At 43.0% G+C, this 23,400-nt stretch overlaps 2 protein-coding genes across 5 annotated transcripts in view; one reads left to right on the plus strand and one right to left on the minus strand.

Moving 5' to 3' along the window:
* The window catches only part of LOC105281802 (spermatogenesis-defective protein 39 homolog), a 73,310-nt gene that overhangs the window by 35,252 nt on the left and 14,658 nt on the right, over window positions 1–23,400 (minus strand). The window lies entirely within an intron of this gene.
* LOC105281790 (receptor-type tyrosine-protein phosphatase kappa) overlaps window positions 1–23,400 on the plus strand; it is a 52,980-nt gene that overhangs the window by 24,140 nt on the left and 5,440 nt on the right. For all 3 annotated transcript variants that reach the window (XM_026970051.1, XM_026970052.1, XM_011343278.2), the window contains 2 exons: window positions 18,672–18,790; window positions 21,582–21,669. In XM_026970051.1, coding sequence (XP_026825852.1) covers window positions 18,672–18,790; window positions 21,582–21,669 — 207 coding nt within the window. The remainder of the gene's footprint in view (window positions 1–18,671; window positions 18,791–21,581; window positions 21,670–23,400) is intronic.

Raw genomic sequence — 23,400 nt, forward strand, 5'->3', positions numbered from 1 at the left:
TCCAACGCGCGTAGTCGTAAAGTAAAATAACAAAATAAATTTTGACATTGAAGAAGAATCGATTTTACGTAATTTTCAATGAAAGACTTACTCTCGAGTTAATTTGATAATATTTAATTAATTAGTTAATTGTAATAAGTACAACTTCATGATGCTTTAATTTTATTAAGAGGAAAGAAAATTATACTACAATAAAATTATAAATAAATATGCAAAATATCACAACAGAATAATAAGCTGCTAATAAATGATCTTTTTGGGAAATATAACTTGTGCAAAAGCATTTGAAAAAAGAATGCCGAGTTTTATTATATAATTATATAATAAATATATATAAATTATATAATAATATAAAAATTTGATATTATATCTCTTTTTCTGCAGAAACGCGGAAAGAACAATGAATTTTGCTGGTGAATCGCGATTAAATTATCGTCAGTCTAGAGGGAGACGAGTAAGTTCAAGAATTGCGTTGAACATCACCGTCCAGAGGAATCGCGGTAATCTGTGAATTCGCCCGACGAACATCTCGGATTACGCAAATTTATTCGCCGCGAATGAATTCGCTTAGCGTGCTTCAGAGCGACTATTGCCGCGACAAAGGGACTATGACGATGCATTATAGCCTTTCGATTGAATGTACGCCGTAAAATCGGAATACGGCAGTAACATTTATTTCCACTTACCGGTCACGAGGAAGAGAACGGGGGCGACAACCATTCTCTCGGAATTTTTCTGAATATTCTGTCGCGGACAATGGTAGCCAATAAAAAAGACAAGATTCATTCAGGATTAATTTAAATGATATAAATGATATAAATGGTCAGTGTAATTGACATTGTTAATTGTTGCGTTAATGGATTGTATATTCACATCAAATAATTATAATTGTGGTTCGCCACTTTTGTGTATGCCAACCTATAATCGCGTATTGTATATGTATATTGTATTTCTATACATTATGTACACACACATAATAGTTAATCTGTAATTTGCCGTTTTATTCATAATGTTTTCAGAAATAATGCGCACTGAATATTCGACACGTGACTAGCGTAATCGGAGTCACTCTTATAACTATTTTATATTTAACGCATATACACATTTTTTTCATTATTTATTACATTGAGTGAGACAATCCTTTGAGATTGAAATGCTTGAAAATATTATATATAGATAGCTTTCGTATCTTGGTATCGGAGAGGCCAAATCCGACTTTCTCACGAGAATCTTTTCCATACTTTCAGTTACTTTTAGGATAACGTGAAGCAACGCGAAGGGATCAATCGCGGCATTAGCATAGCTCCTTTTCACGTAACCGAGCGCAGCTGATGTTATCCTCACAAATAATAACGGGGTGCCACTTTTCGTGCCTACTCTCTCGACACGCGAGCATTTCGCGGAATAATTCGAGGCGGCTACTTAAGTCTCACAGTTTGGCGCGTCGCCAAACGGTGCACGCAATAACAGCGATCTGCACGAGAGTGTTCGCCGTCGATTTAGGCCAGCACTTTGTCTTGGAATTTCTCAGCCAGACCCAACCGCGTCGTAGGTACGCGTCGCGCCTCCTCCGGATCTCCGGCGTGAGAGAATATCGATCGGTGTGTGTCGGCGATCGACCGGCCAGCAAATAAAACCACGTGTATAAACGAACACCGATTGACCCCATTTGCAACTCAACCCCCGCAATGTCTCGCATATGTAACGTCGTCCCATAGCGCCGCGCGAATTATGCAAGCAGCTGATGACGGTTAACTCTTTCCCGCATCTCTAGATACACACGCGAGCAAACGGAGCGTGCTGAAGACGGATTAGAATGGGCGCCGATCGTGTTGCAGGCTACGTGAGCAGGCGATGTAACAAGTGAACCATTTACTCAGGAAGCGGTGCGCCGAGAGTTCATTTTCAGGAAATTAAATTTACATTTCTGCCTTGCGTTATCTTACAGCCCACCTCTCCGGAGTTTTATTCCAGCGGAGTAATAATTTCCCCCAACTAGGCGGCTAACGAAGAAATATCGCGGGGAGAGCCGCGCGCGTGTATTAATTACTGCAACAATCGATCGCAATTCTCACGCTCGGTGTTCGAATAAATCAGAATAAACAGTGGGTTCTTGAAACTCAGTGTACGCGCACTGAGCTAAAGAGCATGAGGCTTTAATCCGTAGTTGCTTTTGTAAATGTTATGATTTCAACTGAATAGCACCGTGTAAAGTTCTCCTAAATACGGCGCTTTTACTGGAAAAGTCCTGCAACCGCGACGACGGCGGTTCTGCATGAGAAAACGCGCCAGCGACACGGAAACCAAGGAGAATAAATTACTGCACACGCAGCAAAAGTACCGTCGCCGTATACTTCCCTTCCTGACAGCGGACGCTGAAATATGGCTGGCGTCAATGTCGGAAATTGTTTTCGTCGGCTCAACCGTTCTCCGTTTTGCCGGGCGAGCGGCCACGCATTTACAATGATCTGCAGTTGCAACGGTGACGACTGGCTTCGTCACCAGATCGCAATCGCTTAAGTAACAGGGCGCGTTAATTGCACGACAAAACCAATCGAGAAAACATCGTATATTACAAAACTAACAACATGGAACATAACAGGAAATAATAAGAGCAATATTTTTATGCGATACGATAATCTCATATAATGTGATAACAGTAATCATAATAAAAAAAGTAGCTGAAAAGCGTTTCGCGAGTACTCGGAGGTATTTCAAATCGCTTCGCGGTGATGCTGGAAGTGGAGATATCATCTGACGTCAGGCAACTCCTAAGGGATTGAGTGACACAGATATCCCTCGCGATCCTCGGGTTTGTCTTCAGGCAAATACGAAGAACGTATCCGCCGCGCGTTCAGATGCGGTACGTACTATGCAGGGCACGCGCGCGGAATGGCACGCCGAAAACGATAGCTCCTCCTCTCTTCGATGATAATATCGGATCTCCTCACTTCGAGGATAATAATCGGCGCGACTTCTGTCGAAGTAACGACCGCCACATCTTTTTCATGGTTTCGTGAAGTCCCGTGGGTACATACGACTACCGTGTACTTTGCCGCTGCTGATCGATCGGCAGCGGAACTTGGAAAAGTGTCGCTCCAACGATTTCTCTGTGACCCTCCTTCGAGTCGTCTCCTTCTCTGCCTCTACCTCCTGCAGCCTTCTCCTCGAATCGATCCATTTTTCTCCTACCATCCTCCTCCTCCTCACAGTGGAATCCACCTCTTGACTGCGGCGGCCACTTGTCGCCGTTTATTTCCGCGCTGCCATCAGAAATTTATTAAATAGGTAGATACGGGTGAGAAGGAGAACTAGTGGGAGTACTGCCTCTTCAGTGCGCCCTGAATTCAACTTTTAATAATTGAATAGTCCGAAAATGAGGGAGAGACTAAAGTCCGATAACATCAATTTTTCAGCTGCAAGAAAAGCGGTGGTGTTTCCTCAACCCATCAAGAGAGATTAGGGAATACCATCAGGCACGCTAAATAATTGACGAGTTGTCATTAATTGACGTTAATTGATGTCACAGAGGAGTAAAATCATTATTTTGTCGTTTAGCACAATGGGTAGCAATTAGCAATTATGTCCTCTTCAGAAAATCTATACTCTTGAGCGGAGAACAAACTAGCAACGCTCTATGATTGAATAGTATGTGTCGCTCCTAACTCATCCATAGAGAAACTTTCATGTTGTACACATTCGCGATTCGCGATTTCGTACCTTTCGTTCACGGTGATGTTTCGCCAGAAACGGAAACGGTTGATCAAATTTCCGACGTCGCAAGTATTCTCACCGTCACGAAAGTTAGGCGCGGAAAGTCCGACCTTACCCACTCCTTCGAGCTCTCAATGTAATTTCGCGATTTAATACTCGACGCCCGCACTCGCAGGAGGCACCGGCTGATCGCATGGCGGAAGTCGATGTCCCGCGATCTTCTTTACAGGCGGAAATTCGATTGGAAACTCGCTGGGAAAATTGCGAAGTGCGAGGAAAACTTCGAAGAATGCACTGCGTTTCCCCGTCCACTTCTCTCACCTCCCTTACATTCTATGGATATCTTTTATATCCCGATCGTTTCTCTTTTTTTCGCCGCTCGTCTATTTCGATGGAAGAGAAACATTCCTCTCGATGGAAATAGATTTTAGCTAAGGGACTTCGCTTTAGTACGTCTCTCCCCGATACAACGGTTCCCTTCTATTTTTCCCTGGTGAGAGTTTACTTTCTCCGCTTTCATGCAAGCCTCGAAACTCTCGCATAGCGAGGAACAATTGATCGGAGCTTCGTTTTCCAATTGTTATCTTTTTACGATAACGTACACGTTAAAAAGCGGATCGCGATAATCTTGTAAGCTTCCCACGCTAATCATTTCCCTCTTGGCACTGGTTAAAAATTCAAGAGAGAGAGAGAGAGAGAGAGAATGCGTTGATGACTGATCTTAATTGCACCAAAGAATCCACGCATTCTCGCTCGATAGCGTTTCGCGGATTGGGAAACACCCTATCTTATTTTTCACCCTCTCTTTCCGATTCCCGGCCGACACGTGAGTTCACGCGCGAGTTACTCGGTATTTCGGAATGTCAAAGATGTGCAACACGGCCGTAAAGTTGGAAACGGGAAGATAACTCGAGACATAGATATGCAAAGACGCGGAATAATTGCGCGCCGTCACGTTACAACGCGCTCTAATGTTCTATTTTTCAAGTTAATACCTTCATAAATCATGTCGCGAGTTCTGAAAGATGAATCGCGCGACTTCGATTTATTTTGTAGTCAAGTTGTTGCCGCGATATCGATGCCGATATCATGCAACGCCATTGTACGCGGTTCCGCTTTCCATGCATGGTTTGTACATTATCGGTAACCGTTGGAGGAAAACGGCAGCAAAGGGAAACCTATGTCGAACCAATGGCCGTCGGTCGTACCAATATCAATGATAACGGGAACGATATGATATGACGAGCGCGATATGAGAGATATGAGAGACATGGGACGCCGCGAATTCGGTCATGACTCTTTAGCTCACGAGCGTTGAATTAATTGCGAGCGTGCCGCATCCTTTCCTGGAGCGGTTAATTGCATCGGGTTGCACGTGCGGTAAACTCATTTGGCTTAGATAAATTTTAACTCGTCCCGACGCAGCTCGTTAGGAGCTATCCTGCCTTCGCAGGGATATAATTATCTTTCATCCCGGAGATTATCGCGTTAATATTAATTTAACTCTTTGAATCGCTTGCCCCATTGTCTCCCCCTTTCCCCACTTCACGCGGAACGACGAGAATACACCGGATGTGCACAATTACCGCACGCTGATTTTGATAAAACTCCAATACCCTTGCTTTGAGAAGGATATGGTTATAACAATTTGAAAAGGATATGGTTTTTTTATTCGCTAAAAAACGTAGCAATTTTCATGGAAGCTTTAAAAATGCACTCCACCGGTTAGATGATTAATAACACGCGCCGATCCAATCTTTTATTATTCACGCTGGCTTTGATGCGAAGGAAACATTATTTATATTCACGCTCGGTTAATTCGCAATCGCGCGTTGTGATAGTGTTCTCGGAAAATTAAAGAGATGTGAGAGTATATATAAATTTATAAATCTTCAATATTTTGTTTTTATTAATACAACGGATGTACGGTTGCACATACGTATGAGAAGCGTATGAATATATGTTATTTATATTAATATTATTATTATGTTATTTATATTAATTTCTATTTTCTATTTACGTCGCATTGTTACGAACAAACGTCTCTCTTCGAATGTCTTGAATTGAATCTACATAACTATCGTATGGAATCTGATCGAGTATCCAGGGATATCCCACAAAGGAAGATAAGGAAACCCCTGTGCTTCGGCGAGTAGTAAAATTTGAATATATCCGGCATCCACCGTGGATTCTCGGACTCTGGTACATCTTGAATGCGAAAACGATATTCAAAGAATGTCTTTTTGAGCTGTTTATATTACGTGGGTCGTGTATCAGATACCATAGTAACACGGAAGATGTACGACATCCCCAACGATCGTCAAGCGAGTGTATCCGGATTGCCCACGATGCGCATTTTCCATCAACATTTCAATTCAGAACTACTTAAAAATTAGACACGTGAGAACACAATGTTTCATACAACTCCTGGGAACTTAATAAAGAATCGGTCGATCTCAGAGACTACCACGTATCAGAAACAAACGATGTAATGCTATCTTGGAAGCTATCCCTTACAATTTCTCGCCCTATATGAGTTAGATGACCGCGCAAGTATGCAGCTTGATGACATTGTTTGCGGGACCTGCATAATGAGCTTTGTACACTGCACCGTAATCACTACCAAGTTGACTCTTCGGCCGGACATTACTAAACAATCGCGCAAACAGTGCTAATTTGCGAGACCGTACCGCAAATTGTGTGGACAAAACGTCCGGTGAATCATTCTTCTTGGATGAAATCGCCGATCCGCGCGGAATATCGATGCAATCGCGCGTAGCAATCACGTAATGAGGAATTTCCTAAAGCAGTTTATTGTCACGATATTTATTTAGAGTTTAATTGCTATTTTCATCGTTTAAACGATAATCAACTAGCAGTATTTTTTCCCGAGCGATAAAATTCTCGACTATCACAGAATTATCGACTTTCGAATTAATTGCAAAGTTTGCTGGTATACAGAACAAGCTGCAGATAAAACGTGCGTCAATAAAAATCTCGGGAAACAAGTGCAGACGCGCTCGTCCAGCGAAATATTCGGCGATTTGGCAAATGAAAACGATACACGACGCGGAACATCACGCGGTCCGACACGCTAGATCGGACACGTACCCGACGAGGGATTCTGTGCTCGATTACAAACCGGCACGCGATTGGTCTGGATTAGCAACAAGCGCTAATACACGGATTTTCAGCAAACATTCGCACGGCCACGTGTCAATCATCGTTTATATGATGACGAACGATTCGATCCCGGCGTATTGGTTATTGATTCGTCGCTATCATCCGCCGAAGATTCGCCCATTCATTCATGCCGCGCGAGACCGTTCTCCAGCTATCTCGTGCGAGTAGTACGCGTAATCCGCTCGCAGATATGCACGGGAAGCGCGATCCAGGGAAATATGGATCGAAATTGCGACCCAATTTCGCCGAAATTACTGTACATGCAACACTATCGCCGCAAATAGCCGAGCCAAGTGCTATCACAATTGATATGGAAAAGTTACAGGCAATCGCGCGATTAAATCATTATGAATTCATCCGCGTTCCAAAATGGAAAATTACCGACAACGCTCGCGCTGGCGCTCGGTACTTCGGCTACTCGTGAAATTGATTTAACGAAGTGCATCTCTTGCCTTCCGCGACTCCGGGCGATTCTCCTTCGAGGATTTATTGCGTTTCGTGATAACGTACTCTACCCTGTCGCCTCGTGATACCAAGCGAGGAAGGGTTAAGGGTTATCGGCGAAGGGTCGGCGATTTTTCTTCCGGAAACCGCAGCAAAATCGATTCGACCGGGGAGTTTCGGGAGCGAGATAAATTCGATTGCCCGTCAAAGACGTTGCGAGGCTAGAGTGGCGAGACTCTTCGAAAGAGGAAAACAAAGACAGAGAAAGAGAGAGAAATGTGGACGATAACCGTACTTTGGGAATATACACTGACACTTTTAGAGCATTGCGAACATTCCCGAGTGGACCGGGTGCGCGTTTTCCTATTCCTACTGAATGTAGGACATCGATTTCGGCCGTTCCCCGGAACTGCGAGAATCTCGCGAATCGGGGAACTTCGTGCTCGTGGGACGGCTTCACCAAATCGTCCAGTACGAAACTCTTGCCCAATTTAAGGGAACATGAATATTTTATCTGATTTCACAGTAATTTCGGGAGCTGACGTCCAACCCTACATACCGATTCCATGATTATATCGTGTTCCTTCGAAAGTTCACAGAAAAGATATATATATATATATATCAGATATACTTGAATGTATTTTCTTTAAAAAAGTTTACAGGAAAGAAATGTGTGTCCGGTATCTTTTCACTACATTTGGATAAGAAACAATCCTGTCTCGTTCACCACGGGAAGCTTCGAACGGATAAAAACGCTGCATGGAACGAGACTTTTGCATCTGCGCTTTTGTTGTATTCTGTCGGATCTCTGATTTTTCGCGCTATCTGGATCACAAAGAGGCGATGGATGTACCGAAGCACCTATATTTTATCGGAAACGTCCGTACGGAAATTTATAATGCACGACTGCGGCCACTTTGCCGCCCTACGTGTGCCACTGAATTTATCGCGGCTCTCTTTCCCGTATATATCGGCTCGCATGTGCAGCGCATCGCCATGTTCCAGAAATTTAAGCGAAGAGACAACGATTTAAGGAACAAACGTGTCCCACGGCGCATTAGGTCCAAACGAGCCTGAGAATTTAAGACCGAGCTGCAGCTCGGCAATATCGCGTTTAAGACTGACCAGATATATACGTCGATGCAGGAACTTCCGGAATGCCGGAAGTGTACTCGAAATTATAGCAGCTGAACGAATGCATCGATCATCAGCCAATATCCCATCGGCAATTATCGGGAAAAAATAGATAGATGACCTGTATTTCAATGAATCCATGCGCAATCGCTTCATCTAAAACCGGAAATTTGATATTTCCGCGAATAATCTTGAAGTTAATAGAACCTCATTATGTTTATTTTATCGTCGGAAAACTGGCAAAAACTGACTTTGTTATTCCCCATCACGAGGTCGCACTCGATATAATAATAACACAGCTCTGACCGGAAATTTAATAAATTCGCTGCATCGTTCGAGTTTTTCAAACGCTTCGTTTCTTCCTACGCTCAGGACGTCATAATATATGGCAGTATAAAGCTACATGCGAAGGACGTGATGTTTGCGTCGCATGAATCTCTGCATTTAATATCACGCTCTCATCTCCCGTAATTTACGGTAGTAGCCGCGATATTACTACATCGCGCAAGAATTTCGAGAGACGACTTGCCGTGATGCACCACATATAATGCGTTCGATGCTGAGGCATCATGACACGTCACGATTGCTTTCAGAGTACACAGCATTTCCACATCGTAAACCTTGCGGTCCATTAATCACTACCTACATTGTGCCATTAGCTAAACGATACCCCCTAGGCTGATATTAAGTTCCTCCGGGTAATAATAATCGAGAGTTCTGCATCATCCCTTCAAATCCTGACGTATTAATCAGCTGCACATTGTCTCCGTCAACGATTGTGCCGCGCGATCCAAATTTCTCAGATTTTACGATATTAAGAAAATGTACGATGGGAGGTCTCGTTTGAAAATTGCCGGCTGTGAGATAAAGGGACGACGACAGTGTACCGGGATAAAAATGAAATCACGTAGTAACGCGGTAAATTTTTCTAACGACAATTCCGTGGGGCGTTATCAATCCCCTGAATCCCCGGGGGTGCGATGCATTGCATCAAGATGAAAAAAAAGAACAGGCTAAGCATCGTGCGATCATTTATGTGATCCTCCCCGACCAGCGCTGCCTCTTCCGTAATAGTTATAAAACTCCGTAAATAACTTTTCCTTAAATTGAAGAACACATAAATAAGAAAATCCAATTTCATAAAGAAGAATCTGAGCTACACCGAATAGACGCTATCAAAAAATAATTAAAAGTACGATTATTTATGTGATACTTCCCGATTCATCTTACCTCTTTCACTCGATTGCCGAATTTCCGTATTGCATAAAATTGTAAAAGTAAGCAGAACTTTTTACGACTACATTGTTCAATGTATTCCGTGACAGATAGCTAAAGGCAAAACAACTTTGTGTTTTCCGAAACGGTGACTGATGTCTCGATACCATATTCGTCACCGACGCGAAAGGAAGCTTTAACCCGTTAACCATTTCCTGCCATCCAGAAACACGCGCCGTCTTGCTGTCGCCGAAAGCGAAGGATTCCATGGGGATATGAATGAAACGGCGGAATAATGGAGGAGCTCTCTCTTTTCAGATCGTGCACAAGCGACTCCTCTTTCCGCTCATACGCTTTTGTACTCGGTGGTTTCCTCCTCGCGAGAAAGGAGGGTTCGCGATTTCGTACCCCAAAGGAGGTCACGTTCCCCTTTCCCCTTTCCCGTGGCGCGGAGAGTCTTTTCCGTATAATTTGGAATACCGTTCCGTAATTCGGCCGTTTGTTAGTGACGAAAAATATCCGTCGGTAGCGTTATCGCTTTTCACCGACCGAATGGATCCGCCAACTTCACCCCGGTTTGTTTTCCCCCGACTGACTCGATTTAGACTCCAGTCCGAAACTACGTTATCTTCTCGACTTGCTCTTGTAACGTTAATGCATTACCCTGGCCGTTTGTTAACTATCTTGTTGCCAAGCTCCGTGGACTTTGTTGGCTTTCGCCCTCTATATTGTACAATTTCGAACTATATGTTTACTGGACGGAGTTTGCATGGATGCAATTGAGGAAAGAAAGAGAGAGAGAGAGGAGAGTTTGTACAAGTTTGGATTAGCCAATATAAAACTCTTGATTATAATATAATTTAGAAAGCAATATAAATGTTCTGAATTTCCACTTTAGAGATCATAACAGATGAGTGAAGCAGCTGTATAATTCAATGTGACATCGCGCATTGGACACGTGGGTTCTGCTTTAATTTTATATGAAACATAAAATTCCTTTTTGCAATATGTTTATTAGTTTTCCTGCAGCATCGAAAAAATGAAATTATCATAAAAGTGGTTGGTTTGTAAATGAGAGATGAATGAAGCACACGTATTTTACTTTTACAGTGATTAATAATATCGTTTAGTGCATCTCTTATACGATGACACATTTCATTAACCTGGCATTTCGGCTGCGAGTCGATTGATTGTGTTTTAAAGCTTGGTCTTTGTGAATTATTCATTATTCATTGCTTCATGCAGTTCCTGCCAAAAAGCGATTTAACGGCGACTCGTGTGATGGTCCTGGGAAAATCAGACTTTTCCCCGCGGGAACATCTCGACGTCCAAGAGGAATAAAAACAGATTTCGTATTAAAAGAAATGGGTCGAGCTGTCGCGGACTTTCTCGTCGCATCTTCCTCGAGACTATTCGTTTCTAGCGGACGTTACTGGCTTCTCTCGTCCACGAAATTCCAGCTGAAATTTGCAGGAACTCGTTACTGCATATGCCTGCGCTACCAATGGACGAATTTACCCTCGACATTCCACTCAAGTCGTCATTAATATACGTCAGTAACGACACGTGCACGCGCGCGTCGTTGAAATGGAGTTTTTAAAATGCGCGCATATCAAGGGCGCGATTACGTCGATGCCACAACTTCGCGAAATATGGAAAACCGGCGCCTTCGGACGACGTCGCGAACACGCTAACTCGCGCTTCATTGCATTCTGACAAGTCGAAGTGATTAAGCAACGCCTGCCAATGGCAGCAAAACAAGCCCGCGACGCGATGTGTCCGATCCAATCAATATCGCCATAATGTCGTTATATCCTCCGACATATATCCGCGAAATTGACTGCGTCGGTGTGTACGCGCACCGTCTGCGAGCGAAAAACTTGGATCTTTTTATTGGCAATTCGACGGAAAACTCTAGCGTCCGGCGCAACAATGGACGGTACGCGAGCGGCATTATTCCCCGCTCAGCAAACTCGGCTTTCGAAAAATAGCCGAAATTGACGAGCACGCGATATAATGACGCAAAAACCCGACTATCTGAACGTAATGCAAACATAACCGATACTAAAGCCGTTCATGTTTTCCCTTTTTTCATTTTTTACAACGCACCAATTTGCGTTAATCTATTATTGGGCTATAGGGTCGTATAAGGCCATTTTATTGCCGTTTCGTGTATCAGTGAAATCGAAATTGGGAAACAAAACAGATTGCAAGAATTAATCTTAAACCGATATCGAAGTTTTAATTATCAACGGAAAACAAGCGTTGATCGATGACTGATAATTTGCGGCGATAATTGGTAGCGGCGATGACGCATTTGTACAAGTACGCAAGTTCCAAATGTACTTATTATCGCGACGTATCATAAATATCGCGCACGAGCACATAAAATCTTAATTGGACATTTATGGTTTCACCGTAAACGTCGTTTTATATACTACACGTGGAAAAAGCAGCGCAATATCGCTACAGCGATTCGAAATTCGAAAATACATTTCGCCGGTTACATTAATATCGCTGCAAAATGCAAAACTATTATACATGCAAAGAGTAATGAGAGAACGTGCGGAATAAAATGATTTGAATAATAGTTTATTATTGCTGAAATTAATTGTGAAAAAAGGTTTAAAATAAATGCTGGTATACAAAATGGTCAGCAATATTCATCGCGCACGTTTCACACGAGGGACACAGAACAAATGTTTGCAATGAAATTAATCAAATTAATTTGGGCGCTACGCGGGAACGTTATTTCCGTGCCGGCGCGGCGTTATTTTGCTGTAATTGAATCCCATACTTGAGCACACCTGAAACGGTCTCGATGTAATTATTATGGCGTGCATATGCATGTCGTGTTCCGTGCGAGTTTGGTCACCTAACACCTAGCCGGCAACTGCAAACTTCCCGGTGGTTAGTTTGCAGAACTAGGAGAAACTTCGTAGCCGGAGATCGCAAACGCGAAGTATATATCGCACCGACCGATCCCCCCAACTTTCCGCTACACGTACGCAAATCAGCATACATCGGCATCGCAATCCTCGTACAAATGTGCGATATTAACGTAATCCATCCCCCGTGTGAAGCATGCAAGTTGGTTAATCTAGCAATACCTCCACCATTCACCGGCACGAGCTGAAACTCGTCGTTCTCATTGTTCTCGATTCTCGATTCTCGTTCGCTTAGTTCAACTGGTCGTTCAACTGGTTCAAGTGAAAAATCAGGTCACACCGTAAATCACCGTAAATGCATGCAACAATCGACGACGAATGATCGATTGATCGGTGATGATTTGCCGAGCGACGTGGCCTATGTCCTAAGGTCACCCTCGTGTAACCCCTCGTCGCGCCTCTCCTCCTCGGTCTCATCCCTCGATCTCATCAGCCCCCCGATGTGGTAACGAGCTTTACCACGTAATCAGCGCGCTGTGAGGATGGAATCAAGCGAGTGCACCTGCTTACACCAACCGTGAACCGAGAGAGAGAGAGAGAGAGAGAGAGAGAGAGAGAGAGAAAGGGAAGAGAGAGAGCACACGCGCTGCGTGATTAGGATGCTGGATACAGATGTGCGTTACATTGTCCGACATTCGCGCTTGATTCGCTGAATCCTGATCCACGGCGGAATTGGAGGGACACGCGGTCAGAATCAATTAAACATATGACCCGTTTGAACGGGAGCTGGTTGAGTGTGTGCGTTGATTCGAACGAAACGTGGAACGTGACTGAAGCGATTCTGCGATATTTTATCGTGCCATCTGCGATAAGTAGCGCGGTGCTCGCCGCGCACGAGGCAATTTCGCGCGGTGCGATTGAAACACCCTTTCCCGCTCTGTTTCGAGAGCTGGAAAAAACAGGATTCCGAGGAAACGCGGCGGAAATGTGTACCCGAAACGACTGATCGAATTGCCGCTTGCCTCGTTGCCCCTCACAACTAGGGGAAATGCCGACGTCGTTTCCCTTTACGAAAATATCGATGATACCGAAATCCCTCTCCGCGTGTATTTTCGGTCCTTACGTCAATAAAGAGCTATCTGGAGAATTGTGGACGGCAGGGGAGAATCGATTAAAACTGCTCGGGGTGCTGGTGCAACGTAGCTAGCTCGTCGCGTATCGTTCTGCTAATTCTTCGCTATTCTCTTTTTATGCCAATGCAACAGCACATTTGATATCTCTTGATGACAGACTTCGATTGTTCATTTGCTTCGCATTGCGCCTCCTTTGTAATAAGGCACGTTCAATAGCGGATGATTTGCGAAAGGACTCGCATATAAATCAGTCATACACATCGTACGCTGTCTTGTTGTAGCATCCTTTAATAATGCTGGCTAAATTAAAGGATTTCGTACCATCATGGTGTATTGGAACGAAAGCTCCCTTTACCAGAAATCTGACAGAGAATCTCGTAATTAATGGCATCTATTTCTGTCAAGTCATTAATTTGATTTGTCAGATAAACAAAATAATCTGATCGCGTACAGAATCATTAATTTATCAAATGAAATAAAATAAAAAAATTAATTAGGAAGAAATTAATTCTTTTCTAATTCGGACATCACAAAGATGTAAAAACAATGGATTTACATGTATATTGCATGTTGAGTGACCAAAGAATATTTTATTTTCATAACATCTTGTGTGTGTGTCATAATTGTTACAAGGTTATAATACAATTAAATCTAAAAATGAAATTTGTCGTGTTCCAATATTCGTGGAAGTTTCCGTTTTGAGATATTTCAGTTATATATAAACTTCTTTTAGGTTGGACCACAAATGATATGTAGCCTTTCATTACAGCGAAATTAAATGTTACGGAATTAATATGAAACTACAGTTATAAACTGTCGGTAATTATTAGACAGTACTCCCCTTGTGACAGATAATTAATGCGCGATGCGAGGTTACGTAGTCATGAAATTACATGATCTCCTTCTGCCTGTGACATTGGTGGTGATTATGCTTTTTATGTCATACGATATTCTCCCTGTGTTTAGTAAGCAGGGCGGAGAATACACAGAAACCAGATCGCTGGACGATTCTATGGTGACATAACGTGCGACAAAATACCGATTCGCGCCTAATTGCCGGCGTGGCCAGGTCGTAATGAATTGCCATTGTAATTCCCTGGGTGGCTTCGAATTCCCGATCGATCAGCAAAAGACAATAACAATGCCGTGGAACGCGCACTGGATAACGCGCGCGGATCGGGTTTCTCGTTAATTAACCGCCGCACTTCGTGGGTTGCCCGGATAAAAATTACATGGGTTTAGTAGTTGGAATTTACGAAGCGTCGAATGCTTGATAACGCGCGGGTGGAGCTTTTCAGCTGCGAGCAGGAAATATTGGCCTTGCCTTTAAACCAAGGGAATTGTTTTGTGCTGGTACGTTTGATCAGAGCATTTAATTGAAATTGGTATATAAAACGAGAAAAAGATTTCGAAACGATCAAACGAATCCTTCACGAATACAGTGCTACACCGTCGCAAATTATTAGCAAAGCTTTGGTTTCCACTTAATTGAAAAAATTGAAGAAATTCTCTTTTAAGAGACTCGCTCGTAACAGTATTCAAATTTGAATATTACGAGATCAATAAATACTAAAACGTTAATAAGATAAAAATCTGTAAGTGAAAACAAACGTGGAAAACATGGAACTTATTTAATATTAGATAAATTTTGCTTTAAAATGATGATACATAGATAGAGAAATACGTCTATTATCATACTCTGTGAAAGCTGAGCGTGCAACTGGGAACAAATTTCTCAAAGTCGATGGCACTCGATCTCAGGGCTACCCTGGCACCCAAACTCGTAAGATCCGAATTTGATATGCCTAATTTAACAGCAAATTTACCGCAGAAGCTTGGGTAGCGCGAAGCGTTCTCTGCGACTCCTATTTGTCGGCCTGATGCATCACCCGCTTGCCTCCATCTGTTCGCGTCGATAAAGGAGCACTTAGGATGCAAGAAATTTAGAACGTATGAGCGAATGAAAAATGCAAGCACATGGTGATAACGACGTCGGCCGAGATTTCTCGTGCAATGCACGAGGCATGGAAATAGTGCGAATGCAACTAAATGCGACTAAATTGACGCGATGAATAGGAGTAACGGTATTTGTTAAATACTTGGGCAAATACACCCTCATCGATCGTGTGCGCGATCGACTGGGAGAGTTTCACGTCGACACGTGTCGACTGCAAAGCGTCGGGTTACCCTTTGGCGAATCACTCTGTGTAATCACTACAGAACCCTTTCGAAAGCTATCGAGTCGCCCGGCTGGAATTCATTGCGGCTATCTCGAAGAATGCGTCTCCTCGAAGCGATCGGTCGAAGGGTCGCCAGGTTGCTGTCGGCCCGAGAATGTCTGGCGAACTAAAAATACTACGCTTGGTCAGACACGGGAAGTGGCCTCCTCTAAATGCTAACACGCACTCTACAATGTATTTCCACTGCCGCGCGGACGTGCTGCATTCCAACACCAAATACGTGAAGTACATACATCTTACGTAAAGACACTTTAATTTTCAACCATCCAATGTGTCTAGAAATGTTTAGAAATGTGCTCGATGTGCGCACGATACATCTTTTTAATTTTATGTCATCTATATACATGATACGTAAAAGAATCTGCTTTAAGAAAATACCATAAGAATATTCACACCGTAGCGAATTTGCCCTTTTGGAAATAAAACGAGAAGTGGTGATCCTTCAAAAGATCACACCTAAAAAGGAAAAGTATAGCTCAATTTGAATAGCTGTGAAAGGAAAAAGCTAAGTAAAACACCCTGAGGTTGCCGCAAATGCTCTTCAGGATTAAGGGGGACTGACGACGACGACGAAACCGAAGAAGGCCAATTAGTCGGGCGATATCGGCGAAAACGCGGCAAGGAAGAGGAAGATGGGCGATGATAGGAAAAGGTCTAATTAGATTCCTCATCCCCCGCACACACGTACGTCGAAGGTCACTATCACGGAGTGAACGTGTCAAGGTGGCTTTCATCCGACCGGAAATCAGTTTGCTCTGCGAGAAAGGGAGGACCATTCGTCTCGGTTTCAAAGCAGTCGTGGTTTTCGTGGCCGAGTTTAAACGAGGGACCTTTGTATGGATCGACGTGGAGCTTCAAAGAAATACCTAGTCCAGCCCGCGGCGAAAAACCACTTTCCGCTCGTTGACCACTCTCGCTGATTTATGCGAGTATTACGTAACGATCAAGGAAGCTTTCGTGACAAATTCTACTTCTTGCGAAAGATGATTATAAACCAGGATATTGATTGGGTTGTGATGCAGTTTACTTTCGCACTTCTCTACAGCGAGATAGACGCAATACAGCCTTGAACAATCCAGCACGTGTTTTTCCACTGATCGAGCTATTTATGAAGCCGCACTGCACGTGTTTCTTCAAACGAAAGTGTTAAACAATTAATTAAAATATTTTTAGAATTTTCGCAAAGTGAGATATTTATTATCGGTATTAATTTTGTGTTTTTTTCCATATCTCTTTGTATGCGAGATTTTTCATCGTATAACGCGTTCAATACGAAGCAATCAAAATCTCGTGCACGACGCAGCAAACGTGATTTGTGTAATTTGGCTAGGCATTTCTGATGCTGTGTACATGCTTCGGTGCACGAGTATAGGTCTAATAATAGATACAGCCAGCCGATAAATTCAAACCGATAAACAACCACCAACGCACGCGTTTACCTTTTCATGGTCTGGTATGCAGAAGTCTGGCAAGATGCGTTATTCGCGCGGCTTTCGCGGAACATAGTAATCCGCTCTAGCGGAAAACGACGGCGCAGGAAACAGGAAATGAAATTCGCGTGTTTCTCGTATTCGTTGCGTAACAGTATCACTCTTTGCACTGGGAATAATGAACAATATTCGAGAAATTCATCAGCAGAGACGGAAACGGAAATTTTGCTTTTGTTTCCACCTTACGTTTGAAAAATGTGACTGTGAAATCACATTATGGAAAATTTTGGAAACTCCACCAAGAAAATACAATATCATCGTCACGTTATCAAAGACATGATGCTATTATACAAAATTTTCATGTTGTTGTACAACGATTTAAATGCAATCTCGCTGTAGAATGGGAGCAGCTGCGTTACGAATGTACTACGTGCAAAGCGCAGTTCCTTGTAACTCGAAAGAGACAAAGGATAACGAGGTTGTTGCACTCGTACAGCTCTTCCCAGGAGCGTGCCAGGTAATTAGAAGAAGCCCGAATTAGGAGAATTCATTGAATATTGCATTAGCATAGATTTAGATTCTGCGAATTCTAAATGAAGCGAGAACATGCGGATGCGGATATTATTAAACAATTCGGACAGACGGGAAAGCTAATTAATTAAAAAATTAATAAGATACTATCAGCGAGCTGTTTCTGACTTTTAGGAAATTGCTGAAACGATCGCGTTAATACCAGCTGTATTCATCCAGAGAATTCAAATCTCAGCTTCTCAGCGAAGTAATAATTAATAATTTTCGGCGGTAATAACAGACTGTATGTAGGCACATATAGTCACTCGAGTATTGGTACGTGCGTGCATATGTTTCCAGAGAACGTATGTACCTATATACGCGCAGGGAGTGCTGAGAGTGACAAGCAGCTGCAAATTTTCCTCGAGTGAAGAAGTAGTTTGTCTCACCCTCGCTCGTCTCTCGCATCTTGGCTTACCGCATTTTCCATTCGTCTTTCTACCCCCGAGAGGGATTCGGCGCTCGAGAAACGAGCGAGAAATCTCAGCGAGCAAACAAGTAATCCGCCAAGCTGGCCAAAGAAACGCTCAACTTGCCTGCGGTTCTTTGTGTTGAGCGTACTTGATCTCCCTCTCCCCCCCCCCTCTCTCTCTCTGTGGGTGTGTGTGTGTGTGTACAACCTTGGTGTTAAGTATACGACATGTTAGCATCATTAATTTACTGTTCATCATCGTAAATTTTACAGTTGTTATTATTCTCCTCCCTCTTTTCTGTCCACAGCCACGGAAGACACAGGGAGCAGTACTACGTTGCCGTCCACGCCGACTGAGCTCTCGCAGTTCCCAAAGCTCTGCGAGCTACGCCGAAAATTCCCAGTTCTATACCGGGTGGAGTTCCAGGTGAGCCCTGATAAATCCCGTTTCCACTCATCTAACTTTGCTCACCTCTGGGCACTGTCGAGCTCGCTTCCTCGCCTGGACAGTTTTTACGACTGTTCCTCGCTTCGATGTTGGTTATAGAGAAAGAGAGTTACGCTTCTCCCTTAGGAGCATGTTTTATTGCGTCGCGCGCGATCATCTCTTTTCCCACACCACCACTTTTATTATACTATTATTTTTTGATATTGTTCTGTAATCAAAAACAAACATCGATCGGTAACGCCGTGTTGATGCCGGAATAAGTTTATTTGCTCATACGTGGATGGGTACATATATTTGGAGTACGTGATCCTATCGCTTTCCGCTGTGTACGTATGCGGAGCACGTAGCACGTAGGCATACTTGTGAATATTACAGGGTGCTCGCGGATAGGCAGACAGCCAAGAGACAAAGCGAGCCTCTCGGGACTAGGTTGAGAAATCGAGACTCAGTATAATATCGGTTTCTCATTAGACAACCGTTTCGCGAGACGCGAATTCCGCGGTACGCGAAGATATGCTTTACCCGGCAATTTGCACGGATATACTCTCGATCGAAGCGTACAGTCAAAGCGACGATGTAAGCCGCATGTTGCAGAAATATCGTCAATTTCGTGTCTCTCCAGCGATACGGTAATGTCAACTCGAAAACGTCTGATCTGCTTTGACGCTGTCCGGATTTCAGATTTTCTCAAAAGGAAATAGTGAGCCGAGATACTTTCAGCGCAATCCGTCTTTCATTTCGAATCATCAGTCGCATTATTATGCATGTGGTAACGCGCCTGAGATAGAGCGCAAGATAGGAACTCCACGCGGGGGTGACAAGACACAATTGAATTCTTAACTGCGGCGCGCCGGAGAACGACATCCATCCTGATCTCCTTCTGTTCGTACCTTCGTCAAGCCACGTTCTACTCCGCACTGCTGTTTCAGAATACGAGGTGTCTCAAACGATATTTACATATTTCACCGAGCTGCTTTCGCACGTCTCTTCCACGAAGCGTAAAATCGATTCACACCCTTTGTATTACGCGAAGAAAATATTTGTCCCCCATGTATGCCGTCTTACTTTCGAGCAGTACAGAACTGAGAGATGATCTTAGATCCTACGCTTCTTATATCGCTCTAAATAACGAGCTTTCAGTATTCAAGAGTTTCAGTAGTAAAAAGAACGATGAAAAATCAACAGTCCGATGCAGTCGAAAAGTCCTGAAAACCTCTCGTGGCTTAAATGTCGCCAAAAAATCCACGTGATCCGCGATCAGCGTTTCCTGAACACGGCGCGAGCGGTCAGCTTTTTTCCGGGCATCCGCCATCGACACGAAAAAGCTCTTAGTTCTGCTGTCGTATGGTATGTGCGACGTCGCTGAATGTAGTTTGTACGCCGACAGATTATCCGATGCATACGGACTCTTTTTAATCTCTAATGCAATCGCGGAGCGTACGACAAAATGTCCTTCTTTTATCATGATCATTTTCGCACGGTCATCATCCTCTCGTCGTCATTCCCGAGGAACATTAGCATCCTCCCATCGAACAGAAAGAACTTCCCCGTGGATTTTTTTGCCGCTGCAATCGCGCACTTGATAGGAAAAATCCGGTAAACTGTCTGCGAATAACGACGAGAGAAGAAAAGGCAGAGGGTGACGATAAATAAAGAGAATGAATGGCAAAGAAAGGGAGGAAGAAAGAAGAGGATGGTTGTTGGTGAATTTTAATCCGGCCGACGCGATGCAGCGACGCGAGAATCATCTCGGCGTGATTTTTAAATTAAACTCGTCCGGCATTATCGGAAACGAAAGTTCCTGATGTTCGACAAATACTGCTGAGCAAAGAGCATCATACGTATTCATGAATCGCGCGCGGAATGTGGAAAACTTTCGGTCGCGAGAGTTGCGCATTTATGCGGAATGTAAATTAATTTCGAACTACAGGGAGTTGCTAATGGTAACAGCAATAACGGAAATATTTCTCTCAATTAACATGCAACATCGAAAGTGCCTCGCGACGAGCAAAAAGATTTTATTGGAAAATCTATTATCTACATGTGTCACCGATGACGGAACATTGGATTTAGCCGAACGCACGCGACACGTGCATTAAAACACAGCCCTAACTTTTTTCGCGTAACTTTTCTCATTTGCCGAATCTCGGACCTCTCGCGAGTAATTGTTGCTGCCGGAGCGTACCACGTGAAAACTTTTACGTATGCTGTTATCGCACAACGTGCAAATACTGTGCAAACGTTCGCAGCTGCTGGCCACGTCCAAAATACAGTCCGTAACGTTCACCCGGGCGATTCCAATCAAATTGACGCGAAACGCTACACGAAATTGTAGCGATTAAAAGAGAAAATCGTTGACGCGCTGCAATACGCACCTTCCGCGAAAAATTGAACTGATCTGTATGCATTAATCGCGCACGGTTAGTGGCAAGTTTCGCGTTATCGGCTAAAAACTTTTCCCCGACATGGTTATTGTGAAACTTTCAGGGAGGCGGCAGATTTTTTATCTTAAGCATCTACAACTACAGTTTCATCCCGTATAATTAGCTTTATCGCAGGAATAAGCGGCGCGTTAAAGCTCATAAAGAATTTATATTTAATAACTTCCGTAACATAACTTTTTTTATCCACATTTGCCAAAATAAAATAATTTACACACTTTTATGCAATGCAAATAATTACCTGACTAAGCTCCGTAATAACTTATTTACTTTACTAATTCGTATTTTTACATTATGAATGTAATATCTTTTGTCGTTTTATGTTGCAGACGGCGACGAAGGTGGAAACGCATTCGTGCAGACACGCCATGAAGCTCGCGAACAAGGAGAAGAATCAGAATCAAAGGTGTATTCCATGTGGGTAGTAATCGTCGATGAAATCCCTTTATGTCACCCGCGAGTATTCCGCTTCCTCGTCCGCAGAAGAATCACGTTGATTGCACGCGTAATGGAATAAAGTGCCGATTCGAAACACGTAATAGTGAAAAGCCGTCTAACGAGCATCTAGCCCTGTAATTACTGTTCACGGACGGATGAGTATAGCTGCAATAATGTGCGTTCCGACGATTCAATGTTTCTAACTGCTACTTTTTGTATGAAAAAAGTAAAAGATTCCGCACTCCCGGCGGATCCGTCGCGATAATCCATCGCGATAACTACATCGCGATCGGTCGAGAGCTCTCGGGTTTCCGTTAATTAATTTTCTTGCGACGGAGGAAACAAATCACGCTTGTGAGACGGAACAATCGTCCCCGGCACACTGTTCCTTAAGTGAAAATTTACTTGTGTGGAATAAGAGAAACTTTACTTCAGTTGACAATTGAAATATTGGGTTGGCCAAAAAGTAATTGCGTTTTTTTATATAAATAAAAGGCGAATTTTTCATGGGAAACAAAAACTTTATTAAACAATATATTGTCCATTTTGTTTGATTATCTTTTGCCATTTTTCAGGCAACTTCATGATTCCGCGCTCAAAAAAGTTCTTATCTTTTTCAGCAAAAAACAATTCCAAGAACGATTTGATATTCTCATCAGCAGTAAAAGTTTTACCATTCAAGGCGTTTTGCAAAGAATGAAACAAATGGTAATCTGATGGTGCCAGGTCTGGCGAATATGGTGGATGTGGTAACACATCCCATCCAAGCTGCAACAATTTTTCACGAGTGACCAAACTTGTACGTGGTCTAGCGTTATCATGGTGAAACACAACACCTTTGCGATTCACCAATTCTCGACGTTTCTGTTTGATGGCATCATTTAATTTATCCAGTTGACGACAGTATACGTCTGAATTAATGGTTTGATTCCTTGCAAGCAGCTCAAAATATACAATACCTTTAAAGTCCCACCAGACTGACAGCATAATCTTTCTTTGGTGAATATCTGCTTTTGAAGTGCTTTGAGCAGGTTCATCACGCTTGCTCCACGATCTTTTTCGTTTGACGTTGTTGTAGAGGATCCATTTTTCGTCGCCTGTTATTATACGTTTCAAAAATCGATCATTTTCCTCACGTTTCAAAAGAGAATCGCGGATGTCAATACGCTTAGTGAGATGAATTTCTTTGAGCTCATGTGGTACCCAAATATCGAGCTTACTAATGTATCCAAGTCGTTTTAAATGGTTTTCAACACTCGATTTCGATATGTTAAGATTCTCAGCAATCTCTCGTGTCGTTAAACGCCGATTGGAATCGATCAGTGCCTTTATTTTGTCATCATCAATTTCGATTGGCCTTCCTGAGCGTGGTGCATCTTTCACATTAAAATCTCCAGATCGAAATTTAGTAAACCAATTTTGACACTGCCGCAGTTTTAAAGCATCTTCGCCATATACATCACATAACTTTGTATGAGCTTGCACAGCGTTTTTCCCTTTTCGGAAGTAATAAAACAAAATATGACGAAAATGTTCTTTTTGATTTTCCATTTTGAAATCGACGGCAAACAAACAATTGTTAACGAAATCGTGTACTTTCTTTTTCTAAAACAAGCTTGAACTGTGAGTTGTTAACCTACATAATAAATTTGCGGTTTAGAATGAAGTTAGTTACATTTCAAGACATGTATGTCCATCTATTGGAAAAAA

The sequence above is a fragment of the Ooceraea biroi genome, chromosome 6 (assembly GCF_003672135.1).
Source record: "Ooceraea biroi isolate clonal line C1 chromosome 6, Obir_v5.4, whole genome shotgun sequence".
In the NCBI taxonomy this organism is placed as follows: domain Eukaryota; kingdom Metazoa; phylum Arthropoda; class Insecta; order Hymenoptera; family Formicidae; genus Ooceraea; species Ooceraea biroi.